The 23,941-nt window shown below is 39.3% G+C and overlaps 1 protein-coding gene across 2 annotated transcripts in view; it reads right to left on the minus strand.

Moving 5' to 3' along the window:
- TRIO (trio Rho guanine nucleotide exchange factor) overlaps positions 1-23,941 on the minus strand; it is a 257,022-nt gene that overhangs the window by 171,481 nt on the left and 61,600 nt on the right. For both annotated transcript variants that reach the window (XM_075084262.1, XM_075084261.1), the window contains exons 2-3: positions 9,612-9,686; positions 2,412-2,526 (exon numbers count right to left, since the gene is read on the minus strand). In XM_075084262.1, the coding sequence (XP_074940363.1) occupies positions 2,412-2,526; positions 9,612-9,686 (190 nt within the window). The remainder of the gene's footprint in view (positions 1-2,411; positions 2,527-9,611; positions 9,687-23,941) is intronic.

Below are 23,941 nucleotides of genomic sequence, written 5' to 3' on the forward strand. Positions count from 1 at the left end.
AGTGTCCAAGAAGTTGGGAAGCTTCACTGGCATACTTTACACAATCTCATTGGCCACACTGAGTTATGACTGACACAGTAGAGCAGAAGAGCTTCCGAAAGAAGTGATAATACAGGTTCCTTAAAGATGAGGGTTTAAGGTTGGCTAAAAAAAACCCACCCAAAACAAACCAACAAACCCCGCCCCCCACCATTTAAAAAGGGAATTTATCAGGACAAATGCTGGCTGTCCCACCTGCCCATAGGAATGCCAAAAATGGCAATGGTGCAGGGAAATACATGAAAATTGTCTAGCTTGGTTTACATGTAGGCTAGAGTGTACAACTTCTGACCATGGTGAAAACATTTTCTAACAGCCTTACAGGATTAAAGGACAAAAACAACTACTGCTTTAAAGATACATCCGTTATTAAAAGGCTGCATGCTATTATATGAGTGCTGCTCAGCCCATCCCTATGCTGCTGCACAAACTGAGCACTGATTGAGGAGTGCTTGCTGCTAACTCATATGAGGAAACGCACACCTACTAGGGCATAAAAAGTGGCCCCTCATCATGTGATACAATACAGATGTGTCCTCCCACCATGTGGCGCCATCACCTGACAAAAGATGAATCCCTTTTGGCCAAGGACCACAAAAAATTGTTCTAGGAGGCTTTAGTCAGCCAAGGTCATCTGTTAGGTAAACACAAACTACACTAATACCTGGTCCAGTCAGCACTGATGACTTAAGCTTAGCGATATTTTAAATTGGATAAATTGTTAAATTAGTAAAATTGTGAGACGGAATCACCTTAAGTGTTTAGATCTCTTGCCAAATAACTGATACCACTGAATCTTCAGCTACTTAGAGTAACAGTACTGCAATAACTAATAGACAGACCAAATGTTTGGGGCTATTTGCACTATTTGGGACTTTTTAATTAGTAAGAATTGCATGATCAGTCCTTAAAACATGACTTGTATGAAAATGAGTCTTGCTTTTAATAAAGCTCCCTTAATTCTCAAAACTTTGCCATGCTTACAGAGATATAAAACCCGCACTAACTTTCTTTTCATTTTAAATCTATTGATGCTAAACTAACATACATCTTTTGCCAGAGGACCACTGTATTTTGCCAGATTATCTCTAGAAAACTGTGGCATATTTCGATGCATATTTATCTACTAAATTCTCTAGCAACTTGAAGCTCTAGAGGGCTAGAATACATCTCGAACATTCAAATGTGAAGTCAAATTATTTCAGAAGTAAAAATCACAAGCGTTCTTCCCATCCTCCTCCTTCTACCTCCTGTAAAATCCCCCAGTTAACTTTAAACAAAACAAAAACACAAAAACCAACACACTGCAAAAAAAAACCCACAAACAAAACTAAACACTCCTAGACCTCAAAGTGAAATAAAGACTTGAAAAATTCCAATACCAACAATTGCTCTTAAGGAAGGCCATACACACTATCAACTTGATGCCTTGAAGTTATTTTTATGAAAGTACTTTTGTCAATCTGAAACCGACATCTGATTACATCAGGTGCAAAGACAACTGCCTATAAATTAAGAAACACAGAAGATATTGCATTCAGGGATGTTGTCCAAGGGGTTTTTTTCAACTGTAATGACAACTGCTCCTTGAGATCATAGGCAAACATATTCAAGCACAGCCAGCGTTGCTCAAGTCTGCATCAAATACTTGCAGATTCTGAGACCGAAAGTCAGAGTCTTATGATCATTTTTGTCCCCAATTCAGTTACTACTAGAAACAAAGTTCTACATGAACAAACTTTTTTACATATATATAATTTTTAATATATACAGAACATGTATACATGACTATATATATACACACATATACACTAGCCCTGGATTTTACTCCAGACTCATTTATTTAAATAGCACACACTAATTCACAGCTTGAATTGTTGATAATACAATGATATCGGTACTTTCACAGATATCTCCACAGGTTCATCTGAGACCTGTACAAGCAATTCTACATATCCCTCTCCTAGTTATTCCTGTGCTATATCAGGACAGTATAACTTACCTAAAACATGTAACAGTTAAGCATGTTTTGCTGACCTCAGTCCACACAAGGCATATTGTGAAAGGTAACCAGCATGTTTCTAATTATTGATGTACTGAAAGCCTTTGAGTTGTATAAGCAATCTTCACCACAGTGACAGCAATATGACATTGCAGCGCCATTTCCGAGACACAAACTACTTCCAGCTAAAGCACACCACCCTTTCTGCTACAAGGCATAGTAATTTTCCAGATCTCTTCCAATAAGCAGTTTGAAAACAGTAACTGACAGAACTTGGTATGAATTTGCTCATTTTCTTGTGGGTGTACTGCAACATAAACCGTTGATTTTATCTTATAGCTTCAGAGCTTATCAAGTGACAATTACTTACCTAGGAATACATGCTAGGTATGAAATTAGTCTTCTAAGGTCTTCTTGCCGTATTCTATCGTGATTACTACGAGCTGGAAATGTTAGAATGGGACCTCCACGCTTATCTCTGCCACCTGAAAAATTAAACACGTTAAAAGACCCCACAGCATAACACCATTCTTGTTTGCAAAACTAGTCTTCAGCATACTTTTGGAAAACTTAAGTCCTACACCATTTCATAAATACGCACTTAAAAAAAGAAGCGATTTCAAGTTAAATGCCAACACTGTCAGTTAGAGACCAACTTAAAATTGAATTCTGGGAGTATCAATCAGCATATTGTCACAATTCCTACAATGAGGAAGTATCTGTCAAAAAAAAATTGAAACAAAGAATAACCATAGCATTAGATTTACACGTTACAGTTACATTCAAGTTTGACTGGCAGTGTGACATCTCCAGCAATGGTGCTTTATTATGTATTTAAGTGTTGAATCAGCAATTGTGCAAATCAAATTTAAATACAGAGTTATGCTAATTTGTAGGCAAGTATTTAGAGGATACTTAGCATTAACTTTATTACTAGCACAGAGTTTAGGTGTATTGTATTTATACCCAATATGTGTACTAGATAAGTAGATGCTATTTAAGCATTTAATTTATGTTTTTACACTGTTCTGATGTGCAGATTCTGAACTGTCAGTTTATAGTTTTTGATTATGTCAACGATGCAGGAAATTCTGAATCCACTTCATATGTAAGGCAGAAAATCTGACTTTGAGTGGTTTCACTTAAATGTATTCATCTCATTTGTTAAATTGCAGACTTACTGTAGTTGAACATTAAAATGCTATTTTATATCCAAGCCCTTGCTAAATTCAAGTCAGTAGGCTATCTTTATCAACACTTGTATAAAAGCACAGACACATTCTTACAGCTAAATTTCACATATATGTTCTCAATCACAGATGTGTGGACTCTTCGTATGTCCCATGGAAACGCAGAATACTATCCTCTGTCCTGAACAATTTCTCATTGTAATCAGCTCCTCACTGTAAATCCATGTTACAAAACAATTTTTTTTTTAAATCGCTTAGAATTGAAGGCCAAAAGCAAATGAAGAAAACCAATCACTCAAAAATTCATCGCCTTCCTCCCCAGCAGAGTCTGCATGTGCTTGCTAGAGACACTAAGCCTAGCTGACAAGGTCTCCAGGGATTGTCTGCACCGGACTTGTTCCCCATGAGGCACCAAATGAAACTGAGAAGAGGCAAAAGCAGCTTTCAATTTCTGTCAAGCTGCAATGCCAGAAACCTAAACTTAAAAGGAATTCATATTCTTATCTTCCACGACCCTCTTAACTGGGGCATGAGATTAAGAACAACTGTGTTGTCTCATTCTAACAGAGAAAGGCAAGTCTGCTCTTGACCATCCTTACCCACTTGCCAAGCAGAGAGCTTTGAGGATTTTTACATAGCAGTGACAGGATAAAAACAAGACAGAAGCCACAAGAAAGAGGAAGGATAAGTGACAAGACAGTCTAACAGCCCAGGCCTCCGCTCAGCTCCAGAGTGATCACTGGGCTCCAAAGCTACCAAATTCAGCTGAAAGTCTGCTGCAGCCCTTAATGCTCTCCTCAGTGCACAGCAGGCCATCAGCTACAGATCTTAAAAATTTACGTTTCAACTGGTAAATGCTACTGATTCCAACCCTCCTGAAAGCGTACTTGATTGCTCAGGGTGGAAATTCTTCTTTAAAAGCAGCAGCTAGCGGGGAAGAGCATACACTGAATTGTCTTTAACACTCTCTAAGCATTTTAAACAAATGCCTTGGTACAGGCAGTCACTTCAGATCAGTCCTCCAGGCCTTTCCCACACAACAACTCCTATAACATGCAATTTTCCAACACGGCAAGGAAAGAAGCCTATATTCTTCATGTCATTGTGGATGCCACTTCAGTTGGCTCCCAGCTCCATATACACAACAGAGAAAGCCCATTTTTAAAGTGTGGTACTAAAACTTCTGATAAATAATATCCTGAAATTTTTCTATGACGTAAAGAAAAGCTGCTGCACAAATTTCAGGACTAGATGAGTAATGAAGAAATTAATACAGCTTTCATTTTTGGTGAAAAGAATTTCACTATCTGGTCTTTAAAAGGATATCAAAATTGTAGATATTAAGCTAAAAAAGTCCCTAAGACTTGTTTTTTTCATCAGCTATACTGAAAGCTTTCATAGGCCTTTTCCAATAAGCAACTCTCATTTCCTTTGTTCCTGATGCTCCTGTGTCATACACAAACAGGAATGTTAAAAGAAAATGTATGAGGCATCAGGTGGGAATTTCCTGTCTCTCAAAAGTTTCTAACCAACTCAACCCCCTATTTGTCTTGGTTTAACAAAAGCATTTTAAGCTACTACTTTCATCAGTGAGACTTCCATTTTTATCCCTTTCCTTTTATATAAACCCCCCCAGTATTGAGATACTACCTCTGTTTATGCCAAGATGTGTCATATGAGTAGCTGATCAACTCACAAGTCACCCAACATGAATCACTTCTGCCTAGTGCACATTACTAACAGCAGTCTTGTCAATGGTCTCCAAATGCCACCAAAATCCAACAGGCTGAGTAGTGCAGGAAATGCCTTTTTACCTAGTTTCAAAGTACTTAAAGCTCAACGGTGTGCTTTTATGGCATATTTGAAAAACAGGACAAGTTATCAAGTACTATTTCCTCATATGAAACCAAGATAACTGCACTTTCTAAGAAAATGCTCTCCTTGTGTAAGCATGTCTAAGGATGTAAGAGTATCTTTACTTCAACAGACTTCAGTTCAAACTTAACAAAAAATTGCATCCAAAACCCCATTTGTACTTCACGGTTACATCTCTAGGAGGCTTTTCTATTTCAGGTGGTGAGACGCCCAAGGCAAGCAGATTATTTCCCAGTCAGGTAAAAATCAGTTCAAGGAAACTTTTTCCTTTCCCCCCATCCCTCCCCACCTTTTTGGTTTTGGTTGAGAACCATTCTGTTGGCAATTATAGAACAATAACACAGGATTCACGGAGAAGCTGCACCCAAGCATTTGCTTGTCTACACATCAACTTATTTTGTTACTTTGACCAATACAAGATAAAGCAGTCCAGTCTGTGTCAGACTGGTTTCATGAAGGACAAGCATTTCCAATACAGAATTTATTCCAGAATCAGTATGTACAGATACCACAATTCAGGCTAGCTTGGTGAGCTTTAGGACTTTGCAGCTATCAACCTACATACAGCACGATGCACTTCACAATACTTCACTGAAGTATTTGTTCTTCTGTATTTCCTTGCCTCCTGCCCTAGCAAAAATACACCTGCTTCAAGATCTGTTTCAGAATTGAATTCTGAGAGACTACATCTCTCCTTTTCACTCCAACTGTCATCCAATCATTAACTTCACCTTTCTTTAACAGTTTGAGCATCGCTGCTTCACTAACATGTTTTAAGATACACAAAGAACACACAGATTTTAACAAGTCCAGATGACTGACTTGCACCATAGTCCTCATTTGTACATTGTTTGTAGTACAAAATTTAGTTCTAAATTCTGGGGGGTTTTTTTTTGTGTGTGGTGGTTTTTTGTTGTTGTTGTTGTTTTTGGTATTTTTAAACTATCCTGGCCAGTACTACAGACAGAGACAAGAACAACAAATTCTCTTCCATCTAAATACATCTTCAGATACGCTGAATTATGAAAAATCTTTTTTTTTTTTAAATTTACAAAAACACATCATTAACAGCTCAATAAAGAGGGCTAAACTGGATTGTGATAATAGAGGAGAAAGTAAAAGTGAATCACATCAGATGTACTGCGATTTGTGGCACAGAAAAAACAACTACTAAAATAGTTTTTTCAAAGTGATGAAGTACTGTACAAAAAAAAGAAAATATATTTAGTAGATCTGTTAAATATATCCACCTGAAAACAAATGAAAGGAATAAATGAAAAGCAAAGACTGAAACAAAGCAATACAGAATTACAGCCTAACTGAGGCTAACACAGATCAGAGAGGTACCTGTTGGAGGAGAAAAGGTCAACTCTCATAAATACAGTTTAATCACAACATAGTATGCTTCGAGTAAAAGTGGTACCTCAGTGGGGGGCATCAGTTACCAAGAGCTTAAACTCAATTAAAACAAAGATTTCTGATTGGATCAAAACATCATCTGAAAAATGCCTTATGGTGGAAGCAGATGTTGCCCCTTGGCTTCTCCATGTGGCTCCTTGTGAAGAGAGTGCCTCCATCCTTTTTATAGCTGCCCTTTAAGTGCTGGAATACTGTGATAAGGTAGCCCCTGACCCTTCTGTTCTCCAGGGAGAGAAGACCTAACTCCTTCAATCTTTCCTCATAGGGCAGGATCTCCAGCCCTTTCATCATCCTTGTGGCACTCCTGATGATCCTCTCCAGTCTGCTTGAGTTTTTCTTTAGTTGTGGGGACCAGAACTGGACACAGTACTCCAGGTACAGCCTGAAAAGCACTGAGTAGATTGGGATGATCTCTGCTAGTAATGCCCTGTAAATGCTGCCCAGGATCTGATTTGCCTTTGTTGCTGCAGCAGCACCATGCTGACTTATGTTCATTTTTTGTCCACCAGGACCCCCAGGTCTCTTTCAGCAAGGCTGCTCCTCAGCTACCCAGACCCTAGCCTGTACTGGGCTCTTTGGTACCTGGTCTCTGGCCCAGGTATGTGACTCTGCACTTGTCTCAGTTAAACTTCGTACTGTTCTTGCTAGCTCACTCTTCCAGCCTGTCCAGGTCTCCCCATAACATAGCTCATCCTTATACGACCATCTCACAGTAAGCTGGTCTCAAGAATTGCTTAAGAAAGTCATCATTGTGGAAAGATCAGTGTCTTTAGTATTCTAAGAACACAAAGATGAATATACTGCTACACAGTCCATACTTACTCATTTAAATTGGAGAAGGAAGGTTTCAGCAGAGAAAGGCAGAGAGAAGACTGGAAGTGAACTGAGGATCTCAAACACTCCATGGGGTTTTTTCAGACTATGTTATTTCTGTAACTTTCCTGCTCTATAAAAAAGAGCCATTTCTTTGCACTATTGATTGTCACACTTCATTTCTACTTGAGAAAGTACCTGACAATCAACAATGAACTTGTTGCCAACAAGTCTACCAGAGCTTCAATATAAACAAGAGAGAGCAAAATACAGTGGTGTTTGTGAATGCCTTAGGCTTAATGGGACTACTAGAGTTTTTAGTAGAGATAACTCAAAGTTAACTTTAGATATAGTTTTAGTAGAGATCTCCCCAATAAATTTGTCCTACTTCTACAGACCTTAACCAGTTATTGTACCTAGAGATATTAAAACCAGGTACTTGAGTAAAAGTTGTACGTTTGAAGGAAAAAAAATGAGCTACATTGAAAGCCTCTGTAAGTCAGTAAGCCAACAATCTTCCTTACCTTTGTGTTCCCAGATATAAAGCTTGACATTCTAGATCCACAATGGTTAAACCCTAGTAGTGGTGGTAGTTTTGTTAAGGGGTGTGTGTTTGTTTTGTCGTGGGTGGTTTTGGGGTTGGGTTTTTTGGGGGGTGTTTTTTTTTTTTTGATTACTTACACTACTAATATACCTCATTTGATTTGAGCTCCATGTGCAATGGAAATGTGAAACTATGGATTTTTAGCATATCAGTACTAGCCAGTCTTGCTGCCCATAGCTGTTTGCTCCATTCTTCTGTCAGAAGTTGCTACCTTCACACAGGCAAGTTGGAAACCACTTTTTCCTGCCTGCAGCTCATCTGTTCTGGTTCATAATCCACCATCTCCCCTTAAATTCATCTTCAGCTTTCATTTGACCCACTTCACTTTCACTGAATTAATGCCTTTTGAGAATGCCATATGCTTACAACTTAACATTAGAGAACACCTATCATCTTTCAGATACCTTCTAAGGGGTCTAAAGTAAGTTCTGGACAACCTGGAAATTCAGAAGTTTTTGAATGGAAACTGACTGCATTTTCATTAAGTGCCATAAAGCGAGGTCCAAAAAAAAGAGTAACGGGGGATTGAAATGTTGTGCTTAGTTCCCCTCCTCTCCCTCTGGAAATACTTTTTTAAGCAAGTCTTCATCAGCACTACAATCCATAAGCAGAAGAATCGTGAGTTCCCACACTACCAGGGAAATTGGCTCTGGGAGGTCTGTTATACTGTTCATTACAGTCACTAGGACCTTTTAAGGAGAAAAAGAAAAAACTGAAACAACATCTTTTTTGCTTTACACCTCTGCTTGACTCAGCGGAGTGGACAGGTTGAAGTACTGTGAACTACACACTGTACTTGCAAGCATCAGCATCCGTACACAGCAAATATCTAGAGAGTGCAATTTCATACATCATTTTGTATGTTTTAATATTTACAGATAAGAGTTTTACTTCTAGAGTGCTTGACAAGTTATTTATCTTTAAAAAAACCCTTTCAAATATGACTGTCCTCTAAATCATTTGACAGTAAGATTATGGCAAAGAGAACGATGTTGTTTAATCCCAATAGATTTGGAAGTACTTACTTCAGGAAGTTACACCAAAATGTAGTTCATAAGAATGCTTTATGGAATGATGGCTGAGGTGCTTAAAGTTATTTATCAAGTTATAGAATATATTATGATATTCATTCATCTAAACCCCACTTTTAAATCCTCTGCTGTTCCTTGTGAAGTAACCAAGCAACTTCAAGGTGTATGCTGGAGATAACTAAAATTAGATGCTAACTCATTTAACCATGAGGATATTAAGTGTGCCTCAAAAGATATGCACTGAAATTCCACCTCTGCAGAGAGATTTCTCCAGTGCTTCAGACGAGCCAGTAACAAAGCCATCTCTGTAAAACTCTACAGCAGGAGAACCAGAAGTAAGAGAAGGAATACGGCTATGGTACAGCAGGTTGTTCTAAATAATGCTTTTGGATATGCAGGGAGGACGGGACATGACCAGGGCAACACCAAGCAGCATGTTCTACATTCAGTCAAACACATATCTTCTTTATTACAGATCCTTTCACAAGGCTCATGTTATGTTTGGGGTGTCCAACTGGAATAGGTTCTACGCTAGCTTTCCATGACTTCTGTAATGATATTTAAAGTATTTAAAATACCATTTTACATGTGACTAATGACACACTTATGCATTCCACAACAGAAGAAAATAACTGTACCTGAAAGGTATGCAACTTTTTCCTTTAAAATTGGCAGTACTTCCATAGCCTTCATTTCATCATTTTTGCGAAACCCTGAAAAAAGATAATTAATCAGAAATTCAAACAAGCTCAACTTCTACATTTGATGAATGCACTGTAAAACAGCTGAAGTCTGAATGTTATCATTACAGAATTAAGATAACCTTATAGTAAAAGGCTGCAAAAAAAAAAAAAACCCTAAACTTTTAAAACATATTCATGAACAAGTCATCACTTTGACTAGCTTAACACAAATAGTATGGTCTGTTAGTAAACCTCAGTAGAAAATAGGATACTGGAATTAGCCTTTTTCATCAGTAAATTAAAAACAACAGTTGGATCCTGTTGCTTCTGGGCATTCCAAATCCCACTTTCACTTTTTGTTCCAGCAGAGAGGAGTAGTACCAAGCTAATAAGAGTAGGTACCTTTAGAAAAATTCCTGGTCAAAAAACCATACAAATGAACACACACACACAAAAAAAAAGGCAAAAAGCCAAACAAAAAAATGAACCACAAAAAATCAACCCCCCCCAAAAAAACCCAAACCAACAGAACAACCCCCCCCCCCAAAAAAACCCCAACAATCAAACCAAAACTTCCCAACCCCCCCAAAAACACCCAAAAAAACCCACACAAAAAACCCCAACACTATTCACATGCAACTTTCCTTACATCATTTCTGTAAGTAGAACTGGGAAATAAAGCTCTCAGCTGCCTCAGAGAAGCAGCATTTTGTAACAGAGAGCACATTTTGTCATGTTAACTCTATGTACCCATGGAGTTTGAAATGGTCCCTAAGGTGAGCAATCACAATCAACATTGCAAAGCAGCATATTATTAGCTTGTCCCTCCTCTCTACTTCCATTACATTTCTGTGGCCAGATTATAAACTACTCCCATCTTTAATAAAGTTGATTTAGGAAGCATTTTATTTATGACCTTATATTCCATATTGACCTGCACAACACAGAATTGGCCCCTTTTGGGCCAGTCTTGCTCATCTTACAAAAATTGGGTGTTTTGTACCCACACTTCAACTAACTGTATCATCCTTTCCAGTCTCTTTGGATTCATGCGCTGCTTTAAAAATCTCTTCTCTGAAGAAATTACCTCTTCTGGAGTAAGTGGGAAGCACGCACTTATCCCTGTTGAAGCCCAGAAGTGCTGTTAAGTAAAACAGCCCAAATAGCCTGCTACATCATCACAGTTGTGTCCCTTAAAAGCAACAGTTTGAGCTGTTTAGAAGGTAAAATAAAGTTCTTATTTATTTAGAGTTTCAGGGAAACCTTACAAGAGCAAGCTCTGGTGTACATGTAGCAGTTTTTTCTGAAGTATATTGTTCTTCCTCTGTGCAAAAGGGCCACAGTCCCTCTAGAGATGGCAGCAGAAGCTGTCATTGATGCCAAGCAGGGAGGCTATCATTTATCTTCCTCCTCAAACATATCCAAATGTCTCATATCCTTTGGTCTCAGGCTCTAAGCTTTAATGAAAGAGCTATGCACTGCAGAGCTAAACCTGAGGGTATCATACTGGTGTCATCAAGTAACATAAGATTTGTAAATACAGGCATCATATATGTAAATTACACCACAGGCTTTATATTCCAGCCAGCAATACTGAGAGCTCTGTGCCACTGCAGCATCTAGTTATGGGCACCACCCTTCAAAACAGACCCAGGACACACCAAACAGAACACCCAAGGGACAAAGACGGCCAGGTCACACCATGTCATGTTCGTGCCACAAGCTACGATGAAGGACTAAATCTAATGACACACTTTAGTCTGAAGAGCTCAGGGGAGACATAGTAGCAGTTCTCAAAACACAAAGTCTAGTCCTGGCAAATGTAAGCTGGCTAGAATTACAGTGAGAGGTTTACTTTAGATGGTAGGAAGTTTCGTAAAGGAAAGAACTGTGAAGCAGCACGCAGGATTGCCTGTGGAAGGCTATGGACTATCCATGACTGGGGATTTTTTTTAAAAATGCGTTTAGACAAATGTCTGTCAGCAACAGGACGTTCCAGTTCTCTGTAACTGAAGCGTTCAACCAGGACATTGTCTCAACACCCACAGATTACAAACAAATGAAAACTAAACAAATCCTCTTCCAGCTATCAGCTTGTTCCCTGTTTTTCCATGAACACCATAAACCAAAAACAAACCCAAAATTCAGTACACATTCTCAGAAAGGCTAAACCAGAAAAACTGGTTCCTTGGGTAACCATGCTGCATGGAGGGTTTCTATATGATGGACAATATTTTGCAATCACGCAGCAACTACAGACCAACAAAGCAGCAGAGGGACACAGCTATTTCTTTCACATTTGCACTTAGACTCTCAGGAGTCTAAGACAGCTCCAAAGGAACCTCTTGCACTACTCCTTCCTCCAGAGTACTGGCCTATGGTTATCAACCTTTTACTGAAACTGCCTACAGTTTTGTTCCTACTAGATTTTCATTTACTATGGATTGAAGCTTTGAACAAGACTAAGAAAAACCTTAGGCCTAAATAACTCCTCTAAAAAGACAGCAAGTACCTTTGTCCACCTTGAAATATTTGGGCTTCAGCTGACTGCTAAGGTAATACAGGCACACTTCCAGAGTTACTTTTTTTTAAAGCGCTTTGAGCTACCCTCCATAAGCTTAAAGCCAATTTAGCATGCTCAGCTTTCATATCAACCATGGCAATTCCTTTTCTTTACAGTAAATTTAGAGGTCGAAAACGCTTTCTCCTCACCTAAAAAGCATGCAGAAACTAGTGCTGTACTTTGCTGTCTATCTCAGCTCAAAATTACCCAAGACATTGATGTTACCGCAACTTGCTTGCTCAGATTTCTAAGCCCTTAAACTACTTCACCTCAGATGATGCACAGTAGCTGCACATTTCACTTTGCCTGTGGCATGTAAGAAGCGAGAAACATTTAGCTAACATTTCTTTGACTATTAAGGGGCTGCTCAAGGTAAACACCCTAGCAAATATGTTAGTGCTTGGCTCACGTTCTGGATCCGTATATCCTTAAGGCTGACTGCCTTGGATTATCATATTCCTGCTGCTCTAAACAGCCTATTTTTATAGCAGTTCTGCAGCGTTAAAGCTTAACTGAAAAGACTGTGGGGATTACAACTGACGAAAGAATGCTGGGGAGCAAAGAGGGTGAATATGGCAAGAAAGTGCATTTTTATCTCCAAAAGAGCAATAACAAAACAAAAAAACAGCAACATAAGCAGGTCTTAAGGGCTTGGGATGGGTCCTCCCCCTCCCCTTTTAAAGCCTCCACACCACAAAATGTTTGCGATTATGAGGATTTCATTTAAAAAAAAAGAAAACAAATTAAAAGGCATTTACCGCGCTCAAATGAAATGCCATAAATATCTGCACCAATCTCTCCCTACACAGCTCAGCAACCTCCGCGCCAGCCGGCTGCATCACATGTTCCTGGAGGTGATGTCATCCCTCCCCGGCCGGCCAGCTGCAGCTCCCGGCACCGCGGTGCCGCTGCAGTGCCCACAGCCCCGTCACCCACCACACAAGCCCACCACGGCAGCAGTGGAGCGAGCAGAGGTGTCAGTGACAGACCCACTCCCGGTGTGGTGAGCTCACTGGAGGAGCATGACCAAAGCCTGCACGGCGCAGCTTGGCAAACTTTAAATACAAATGGGCTTTCAATCCCATGGCACACACTTCTCTTTCGAAAGCATGATGTATATGCATATATGGCACATATTTATGCTGTTCCTTTCACTGTCGAGTTCACCTAATAAGGCTTTTTGATTTAAAAAATGTGGGGTTTAATAATAAATCCTTCACTACTATCTTCTTAAAGATTATTTTAGTCTTAAACAGGAAAACCACCCTTGATATTTTCAATACCTATTAAAGGAATAGTTATTTTACAGCTTCACGTTTTTAATAGGTAGCATATGCTCTTCTGTTGTCTCATGCATCATATAGACACTTTTCCCTAACTACCAGTCAAGAGGGAAGAAGCTCAAGTTATGCTAATTAACATACAACTTTGGTAGATTAGCACACAACTAAGTAGTCTTTGTCAATTTAAGAGGTTTCTCCCTCCCCTCCTCCTTGAAGCTTTCTGAACTACATGATCCCCCAAGTTATGGCAATACAGCCGTCTGCTAAAACAGAGTCTGTTATCACAGAGCAGTTATTGAAACATTTTATTACACAACTAAAGATCTTTAAAACATGCAAACAAGAAAGAAGCAAAAGAAAGTCACTTGAACTTTTTATAGACATGTATACAATGGAAACCTAAGAAGTCTCTCCCACAAACACACCATCTTCTCTTTGCCTCCACAACTGCAGAGCCAAAAGACACCATCATCCAGCCAAATTTAACAAACTAAATTGGCTGTACTAATCCTTTTTCTCATGCTGTATGAGGCCAAGGTGTTTTGCTGCAATAAATTAATTTATCCAAGTTGGAAGACCCAAGAAAAGACAGCATTCCTAGGTAGAGGTATCACCCCAGGTTTCCAAGAGCCCTTTACCCAAGTGGCCATGGCAGCCCCACCCCCCACCTGGGCTGCAAGCATTCCCAAATCCCATGGCGAAGACCAGGCTACAGAGCCACACGTCCACCTGGCCTGGAGACACGAGGGTAACCCAGCGTAAAGGAGCCACCTTTTGCCTGGAAGTCACAGTGTTCCTATAACTCTGCTGCTTGCCTGGGTACCCAGCTGGCTGAAACTTCCCATGGGTGCCGAGATATGGTGAGCAAATCACCTTTAGAGCAGTAACAGAAACGGGGTACCCTGAGTGGTAGTTCACGCATCTAAGACAACTACTGTACTAGTCTAAGGCTGAGGTATTCAGACACAGGGAACAACATAACTCTGTTAATCATCCTGCACTGCAATGATCAGTAACTAGTCAGCCACACAATTAAAGGGAGAAGATAAAATTGCCTTAAACACATCTTCTAAGCTAACAATTTGATTACAGAACTGCAATACGAAACAATGTTGGAAACAGCTTCTCCCCAAATGCATTGCTGCCCCAGGAACATAAAAGTCTTTGTTACTTTGAAGGTATCTTCAGTGATGTGCATCGTTCAGTTATGGCAACAGACGTAAATTACAGAAATAGAAATAAAGACAGCAAAAAAGTCTCGGAAGTTGAGGCTAAGAGCAGCATCTCTTTGCTAAGAGGTTGATGAAGGTCTCATCCATTGCTGCCACATAAAACTGACTTGAAACTTTCCTGAACCGTGGCTAGAAAAAAACATGAACAAAAAAAGGGATTGGTCTCATCCTGAAAACTCACACCTTTAAGAACACAACTGATTTTCACCTTGCAACATAAAAACAAGAGCTATTCACAGGCACAAACTAAAAAGCCGGACTCAATCCAGAATACATCAACGCTTTAGGCTCTCTTCAGACTTCAGAAGAATGACTCCTTGTGTCAAGCCATCAACAGTAAGCAAGTGCCTTATCTGCCAGGCTGCTCCCTGGCTGCCTTCTAACTCCCACCTCCTCTTTGACAGAGATCCAATCCCAAACCAGAGAAACCTCTTTCAGTAAGTTATTTTCCAACAGAGTACTCTCTTCATTTCAGAGGACCTGCTCCGACAGGCTTCTGTTCAAAAATCCACATGCTATGCTGAGTTCTATAGGAAGGAAAAAAATCCCCACATAGAAACTGCAATAGCAGCACTCAGAACTGCTAGTTAATGCCAGAATTCAGTTAATCAGGGAGTTTGGTGTTCATTGGATTTAGGTTAGTCATAAGTGGAAAGAAATATTTGCTAGGAGATGAGAGATAAAACAACTTCTGTGGGCAGGGAAGAGACTGTTTCCTAGCCAAGCAGCAACTTCGTGCACCTAGGTAAGGCAGCAGGAAATGTAAACCATTCTGCACAGCTCCTTGCATCCTCTGGTCCCTTTGTGTCAATTAAGCTTCACCTTGGAACACAAAATCGCAAAACTAGCTAGTCAACATTTAAGCATTTCCTCTTTCACAGCATGAATGATATCAAGTACACGACACTGAAACCTGAGCTATTCCTCCCTTTAATTGTAAACCCATCCTAGCTACATTTCAAGAGAAATTGCCTTCTAGTTAATTAAGTAAAAAGGCAAAAACAAAAGAAGGAATAAAGAAGCTCAAATATAACAAAATTACTGCATTATTAGACTGATTAAGGTTTCATTATTTGTCCTTCCTCCCCTCCCTTCCCCACCATATCACAAGATGATGACATTGATTTTAAATCCTGGAAATCCATAGATTTATTCAAGTTTATCAGTTAACAACTGTATATAATAAACCTCAGCTGCGAATTAATTTATACACTACTCTCCCCTGTTTTTCAAGTGTCCAGAATGAGAGCACAAAGCAGGTTCCTACTCTCCAATTTTGCCATGGCGAGATTTTTAAAAATAGGACAGTGGCAAATTTCCAAAGATGGTATTAATTCCATGAGAACATAAAAAGATATGGAGATTCACAAGCAGTCACTGTGAAGCCTTTTACATCCTTACTCTGAAGTTACTACATAGAAACTAGTACAGTTGAGTCGGTAGAACCATTTGATTTCTCCTTCAGTCAGATTTGGGAAAAGTGATTGCTGACCTCCGCAAGTTCTTGGGTTTACAAATGAAATTAGGCTACTGAGGTAGCCTGGTGAGAAAGAAAACGGAAAAGCAGAAATGGCAAAAACCAGCACTAACTAAGAATACAACCCAAAGAGTTGGCAAAGGGAAGCAGAAGATAACTAAAGTTAGCACATGTATGGGATTACTGATAGCTTTTCTTGATTTTAACTGAACTGTTTTAAGTGCCAATTTCAATTTGATGGTAGGCTTAACTGTAAATTCATACTTTTGTACACAAGTAAAGGATTCATAGAGCAATTAGAGCTGTCAATTCACCAACTGCACTGTTATCACCTCCCATTATAGACACTGCCTATATTCACTGGGGCTCGGCAATCTCACACCATCTTTCACATTGCAACAAAGCAAGAGAATTCAGAGAAATTATGGCAAAGACTGCAATTCTTGTCTTTTCTCTGAAGCTTCCTGAGCCTGCAGATGACCCGTTTCAAAATGGCAATTCATCTCAGGAACACTAACTTTTAAGTATGCCTGTCATGCCATCTTTAAGACCATACACCTTTCTGTTTAGGAGCAAATGAGGAACTATCAGCAGATTTTTTTTAATTGACATACAGATCACTGGGCAACATTAGTAACCTTGGCATTCATCATTTATTCATTCACTTTCCAGATTCTAAAGCATTCAGGTGACTCCAACAAGGACACAGCTTAGAGGCATATAACCAGAGGGGATGATTTCAGTGCTGTTCCAGCAACCATAGTCATGAGCTTAAACAAGGTATTTGTTGTAGCTAACAGCTATTCATTTAACATTAAGAACGCAGTTCTGAATTTGAAGCAATTCCAGGAGTATGATGTGAGTACACTTTTTACTCCCTTCAGCTCTGGTCAGGCTCAAGATCCACTCATCAGAAAATGTTACACCTTTAAACCCTCACTTCAGTCACAACAGCTGACATAGATCTCCTTCCTCTTCCTGTTTTGTTCTGCATCCTGTGCTGCAGGGAATTGCACCACATCAGTACTGAGCTGGTATGCAGTGCTACCACATGGCAACTGGGACCTCACAGAACCGGACAGCTTAAAAATTGCCTTGAAGTAAGAAAATGAGATTCATTAGAAGGTTACCAGCTCTTTATCCACTTAATTTTTGGCATTTTTGCTAAGTGTAAGAGGTTCTCTCTTACTATTTTTAACAGCTCTGTGGTTTGTCCCAACACCTGGATGCACCTCTCCTGACTATAAATTATGGGGGAAGTACAATGTCATACAGAAGGAAGTGGGACAAGAAAAGGCTACTAGTGTAGTTGAGTCCAAATACTCAAGCAAGATCAAATTCACTGACTGAGTGACCATCCTTTCCTTGGAAGCTTACATACTCATCTATTCCTCAGTTAAGAAAGAGCAATTACTGGGAAAGTAGCTACGTCTGGCGTGTACTGCAAAACTTGTTGAAGAGCTGCCTTAAGAACCTAAGTTGAAGAAAACTCCAAATCCTAATCCCTCTGTTAAAAATCTGCAATTTCCTTTTAACTGTGTAACAGGAACCTTAGAGTTTATCTGTACTTTGTAGTGAGGTCCCTTCCAACCTGAATTACCCTTTGATCCTATGAAATGTGTGAGCCAGAAGTACAAACATCCATTTTTCAATTGAAACTTAAGATGAGACGACCAAAATCTGACCAGTTTCCCCCTTTGAAGTAAGGGGAACTGTGTTCTTAAATTTATCTATCCATTCAGGATGTTCAATCTGTTCCTGCTGTCCTACCAACATTGTCGGGAGTTCATTTGTTTTGGTGGGAACTGCTCATCCATCTCTAAGTGCTGCAATAATCCCATTCACTGCCCTGCTGAGGTGGCAAACCTTTTTGTAGTGGTGTTCAAATACAGCAGTAGCACACTGCTCTCTCTGCAGTCACTTTCCCCTGCTGACTGTTGATACAGACACTCATGGCTTAAGGGGTCTACACTGTCAGGGCTATCAAGAGGGTACCCGGTCTCCTATAAAAGATTGGTTTAACGTGCAGTTGTTTTAACAGCAAGGTCTGTAAGCAATTTTACTTGGTTTTCTGTTCAAAACACAGATCAAGTGAAAGGCAGTAGCTTCTAAATTCTGCACTTCAACAGCTGGAACATAACATTGTAGATCATGTCCTTTGGCTCTTGTTCCAAACCACCATCTGGAGAACTCGCCACACTGAAATTGATGAAGACTACAGCAAAGGCAGTAAAAATAAGCAAACTAAAACAGACTTAAAATTGTCCCGCATTGTTTTATCCGGAGCAACAATAGGAAGAACTATTTCCATCAGCCCTGAAATCAATCAAAAATACCAAAAAACAGACTGCATGTTCTTCAGAAGAAATGCCTTTTTATAGCACAAAGTATTGCTTTTGGTCTTCCTATCATTCACAGACTCCAAGATTAGGCATTTACTGGTTTCATTTTTTAATTTCTTTTTCCGTTTCTACACACACACACACACACACACCCCTTTTTTAATATGCACACATTTTCACAACACTTTCGTCACCTTATGGAGATTCATATGCAAAAATTTTACATATGCAAAAATTCGTACATGGAGACATTAGTACTTAAACAACTGGTTTTTGTTGAATGCTCCTTCCCCCCATTCCCCCCCCCCCTTTTTTTTGCACAACATTTTATATTCCTTCTGTGGCAAAACTACCAGTTTGCAACAACATGTATGTCAAATAATTTGATTTGTGCACAGCGCTCGTTTCTTCAGATTCCCGTTTTATTAGTTTGCAGCTGTAAGGAGCTTGAGCTCTAAGAGCACTGAGACATGGGAAATATAGGGTGAATCTGAGCTTCTCTACTACATTACAGTGCACATAGAAAAGACCAGCGTGAAGAGGAAGGGGGAGACACTTCATCCTGCTTCGTAAAAACAGTCAAGTTCATATGGATTCAAACAACAGAGAAAAAGAATAATCTGCATGCTGTTTTATATAGCCCTTCGGTTCAAACGTGTGACCGTTACAACCATTTAGAGGAGGATAAATAGAGTTTTACATCAGAGCTTCTCCCTGCTCCCCTTTTTAATCTTTTTACTGAGCCGATTTTATTTAAAATACTGATGAACATATGCTACTGGTTAGAATGAACCATTTATTTTAAAAAAAGAATAGTGATCAGGAGTCCACAGGGGAATTAAAGCTTGAGTATTTCACTTTTAATATGCAAGCGGTTGCTAACAGCAACCTGTCTCCCTCCCTCCCTGCCTTTAAAAGGGAGAACAAGATTAGCATGAAATGCCAAAAGAGATGTCCAATACCCATCTCATTTGCTTAAGGATTACGTTAGAAATTATATCTTGAATTACTCTGAGCAGGTGCATACATATTCTTAACACACATGCCGCATTAATTAAAGAGACAGGTTGAAGACAATAGAAGGCAAAGAAAGCGAACAAGCAATCGCTCTACCGAGACAAAAATGAGCCACGCGCAGGCTTGGCAGTAGGGAAGCTGTACAGCACAGCCCGATCTGCATGCAAGCCGATGACAGCATGGCTCCCACATGACGGCCGCACTCACAGTGGCACGCATTACATCATCAGCTTTGTGCAGGGAGGAGCGCTGCCACACGCTGCATCCCTGACTCCATCCCCTAAACCTTACGGAGGCAGAAATATGAGCGATCTGAAGTCACACAAACCTTCTTCTCCCTGCCCTGCCAAAAATCCTCCCCATCTGATCCTCTGGTAAATTTCATTAGAAACAAAAGACCCTTACCACATTTTGCTTTGTGAGCAGATTTCCCTTGAGAATCAACAGAAAGGATTTTGCAAATTGTCATGACTAAGACAGGGAGGTTTCATTCCTCATTTATCAAATCTGCTCTAGCAGGTTATTTCCTTCAGATGACAAAGGCAAGCAGCCTGAATCTCATTAGAGCTACATTTAACACAGCTACTGAAGTATACAAATTTAACCTAAATCAAGGCTTGGGTGTTCTCCACGAGCTCCACTTACTCAGCTCCTTCTATGTTACTGTAATGCGACCAAGATTAACATCTTGCCTTCACTTTCATCCATTTCTGTAAATGGATACACATTACTATAAATGCAGCATATGCACTTCCACAACTCTGGTCAGAAGCATACTCCCAAACTCAGCACTTAAAACCAGGGAAGAATTTCTCACCAGCTCACGTATCCTCAAGTCATGAGTAAATGAGCTTCAAACTCATCTTTATTAAGGCTATGTATCATATGCAACACTGAGACAGACAAGACAAAGCAAGCAGCTCCTACTGCTATTTAGGACAGAAGCCTGTAGATTTAACGTTCCAAAGGCATTCAGATATCCAGCTGTTTGTTTCTATAGCTTTAATATTCACAGGCATATTGACACAAGTGACACCTATTCAAACAGTGTCAAATTTCTTTATGAACAACAGTTACTTTAAGTAGGGACACTGTATGATGTTCACAAGTGTGCTAATCCAGTTCTCCTTCAATTTTTCAAAAAAAGTCACATATGAAACCTCTCTCATTTTACAGACCAAACTAGACAAGAGCTATTTAAACTTGACTGCAACTTACCACTGCCTACTACTTGCCAGCACAACAAATCCAGTCTAGCAAATACTTGTCAGTTCCCACTATTTCATGCTGAAAATTTTAACATCAAATCTATGGACCCTGATATGACTGCACTCATTCAAATAAGAAAGTGCACACAGTTACTATTCTGGTAGCACAGGCAGTAAGTATCCACCCATCAGCTTTATTCTTCAACGTCCTAGAGCATGACAATACAAAGATGTATATACCCACGCTACCTGCAAAATACCACCACTAGCAAATGTTTTCCACATTATTTTATTTCAGTAGAGGGCATTCATCACATGGGCATGTTATAGTACCTCTGATCCATGCCCAGACTTATCAAGCATTATGTAGTATGGTATAGATGCCATATGATACCATCTACAAATCAGAATGACAATGATATAAGCACTGTAAGTTATAATATTTTAATTAAGTTCACAAAAACAGCTTAATTTAAGCTCAATAAAATGGGTTTGTTGGCCTTGAACACTGACTCACTCTACACAAAATTCCTAATGCACATGATTTACTGGAAAAGCTCTTTGAGACAACAATAGGAGCTAAAATTTTAATTACATTAAAAAGCAGCAATGTACTTTGGCAGGTATGTAAATGCATGACTTCAGAAGTCTACAATGTATTTTAAAAGCACTAGGTAGGATTTAACCATGCCTCTGCTTTCATGTCTTCAGTTCCTGACACAATTAAAGATACATAAGTTGTCTCTGAAGATTTTAAACTCTAAACCCAATTAGTAGTCCATAAATGTACTTCTAAATGACCTACCAAGCTTAGTTAGAAATATTAACTTCTGTAGGGTAGAACAGTAACAAATGTGAAATCAGATTCCTCTCTAGCTGTTTTCACCTTTACTTTATTATTTCCCCCCCTCCTCTTCCATCATCTCATCAGGTTAAAACTCAAGTTTATGGCAGTACTACAACACAGCAACAGTTGATACATTATTTAGTTTGGCAAATATTTTTATTTTTACACATTATTAAATAAGAAGCACTCCCAACTGCAGTGCTTTTGGTATAGAGCCACTTTTGTTGTAGGCAAGTCACCCGGCAGCATTCTTATCTGCTTTTGAGCTCCAATACCCTGATATCCCATTCAAATTGCCAAACTCTCATACCTACTATTATTAAACAAAACCAAACAAAAAAACACAACACAAACAAACAAAAAAAAACACCTGATAAATTAAGTCATGTCAGAGGTATACTGAATCTTTTTAGCCTGGCAGCTATTGAAAGCATGAACATGAAGTAGTATCACATCCTTTTCCAGCACAATTCCTTTGGGTATTTGAAAGCATATGGACAAATAATGGGTGTATTCCGGACTCAGCACAGAGGACAGTGTGTTGAATCCAGCACTGTGTTACTGAGTGTCCAGTTAGAAGACTGCAATACCTGGACGGCAACTTCTTCATAAAAGAATTCCCCAAAAGTTTCAATAGCTGATACGTCACAACAGGCTCCCTTTGCGCCTCCTTATCTAAGCACAAATATATGAGACCAGCACTCCCTAGTACATTTGATATAAAGTCCTTCAGGCACACAGTTCTCCTGTTACATTTTATCCCCACTACCACTGCATCAGCCTTGCCCATACCAGCGATAGGTCAGTTCATTGGCACTACTTAGACTACAAGACAAATAAAAGTAGGTGGAGTATTTCATCTACTATGCATTTACTCTTCACAATATGTATCAGGAGAACTATTCCTCTTCAGAAGTTACTTAACAGAGCTTGAAGTATACATACATTAGCTTGGGATGTCTGGAGACCCTTTCCTCCAGAAGATGCTTTGACTCAGTATACTTCTGTTCTCATGCAGATCAGAAGTGAGGCATAGACCATTACTATATACAACTCAACTGTACAAAAATTTATCCCAGTTAGCTCAAATCAGTATATTTCCAATGCCAATTTAGTTTTGAATTCTGTAACTGAGCACCAAACACAAACTCCATGGCTTGTAAGTCTTCAAAGGAGCTGCAAGCAAGCTAGCAGGATGTATTTCTGTCAGAACACTAACACTGTTAGCAGCAATAAGACTACCCTGGTTTCAAAGCAGACTAAAAATTGTACGACCATCTCAACAGCTGGGGAAAACAAACGTGAAGTACTTGGGACTCAAAAAGTAAAATTTTGAACTAACAGGACTTACTCTGTCACTTACGCTTGAAATAAAGATACGCATGATGATCCTAAAGATCCAATTTACAGCATCATAACACTGCATCTCTACTTGCCTTCTTGATAGCTTTGTTACTGAGTAATTGGTTTATAAAGTAAGTTAATTTAAGAATCAAAATCAACAAAGCTGAAGTTTATTCGGATGTATGAGAAGATACCTTGAGTAGGTCCAAAATGCTTCTCAGACTGGGCCCCTATCAGAAGCTTAAGATGCCTACCAAAGCAGCCAGTCGCTGGCAGATGTGAGATAATCCCATCCTTACACAAGGCCTGCTTTTGACCTCTTTGGGTAATTGATTGCCATTAAAATCACTTGTCAAATTACTACTCTTATGTCCAGATTTTTTTGACCTGTCATTCTTCAAGATCTTGGCTCAATGACTTTCTATGGATATAAGCTCCCTGACCTTAACAGATTTTTTTTTTTTTTTGTCTTTCCAATTTAGAGCATACCATTCCATATTAAAGAAACTGGTATTTAAAACTTTGATTTCTCACAAAGACTTCCAATTAAATGTGATGGTCAAGTTTACTGTGATTTCTTTTTTTAGTTGAACTGTTTAAAACAGCTAATGATTCTGGGCAACAGCCATTTACCACCACTGAATATTTGCTTTGCAATATTCGAAAAACTGAATCACTCTTAGATTACAATTATAGCAAGAAAGAATTGCTGCAGAGCCTCTAGATAGGAAGAAAAACTTTCCAGTCTGCTTCCATTTTACCAGCTCAGCACAGTGTTGTTAATTGTTAGTCTATCAGCACCTACCAACTGATTATAACTGAGTTAAAGGCTTAGTTATACCAGGCACTGTAACTCCTTCTATCAAACATATTAATGCAATATGATACAAGTTAGGGTAGGCAGGAAGTAACTACTGGCAGCTGGTGGACTAACCATAAAGATCTAGAAGAAAGTTACTTGTAGAAGAGTTT

The sequence above is a fragment of the Phalacrocorax aristotelis genome, chromosome 2 (assembly GCF_949628215.1).
Source record: "Phalacrocorax aristotelis chromosome 2, bGulAri2.1, whole genome shotgun sequence".
In the NCBI taxonomy this organism is placed as follows: domain Eukaryota; kingdom Metazoa; phylum Chordata; class Aves; order Suliformes; family Phalacrocoracidae; genus Phalacrocorax; species Phalacrocorax aristotelis.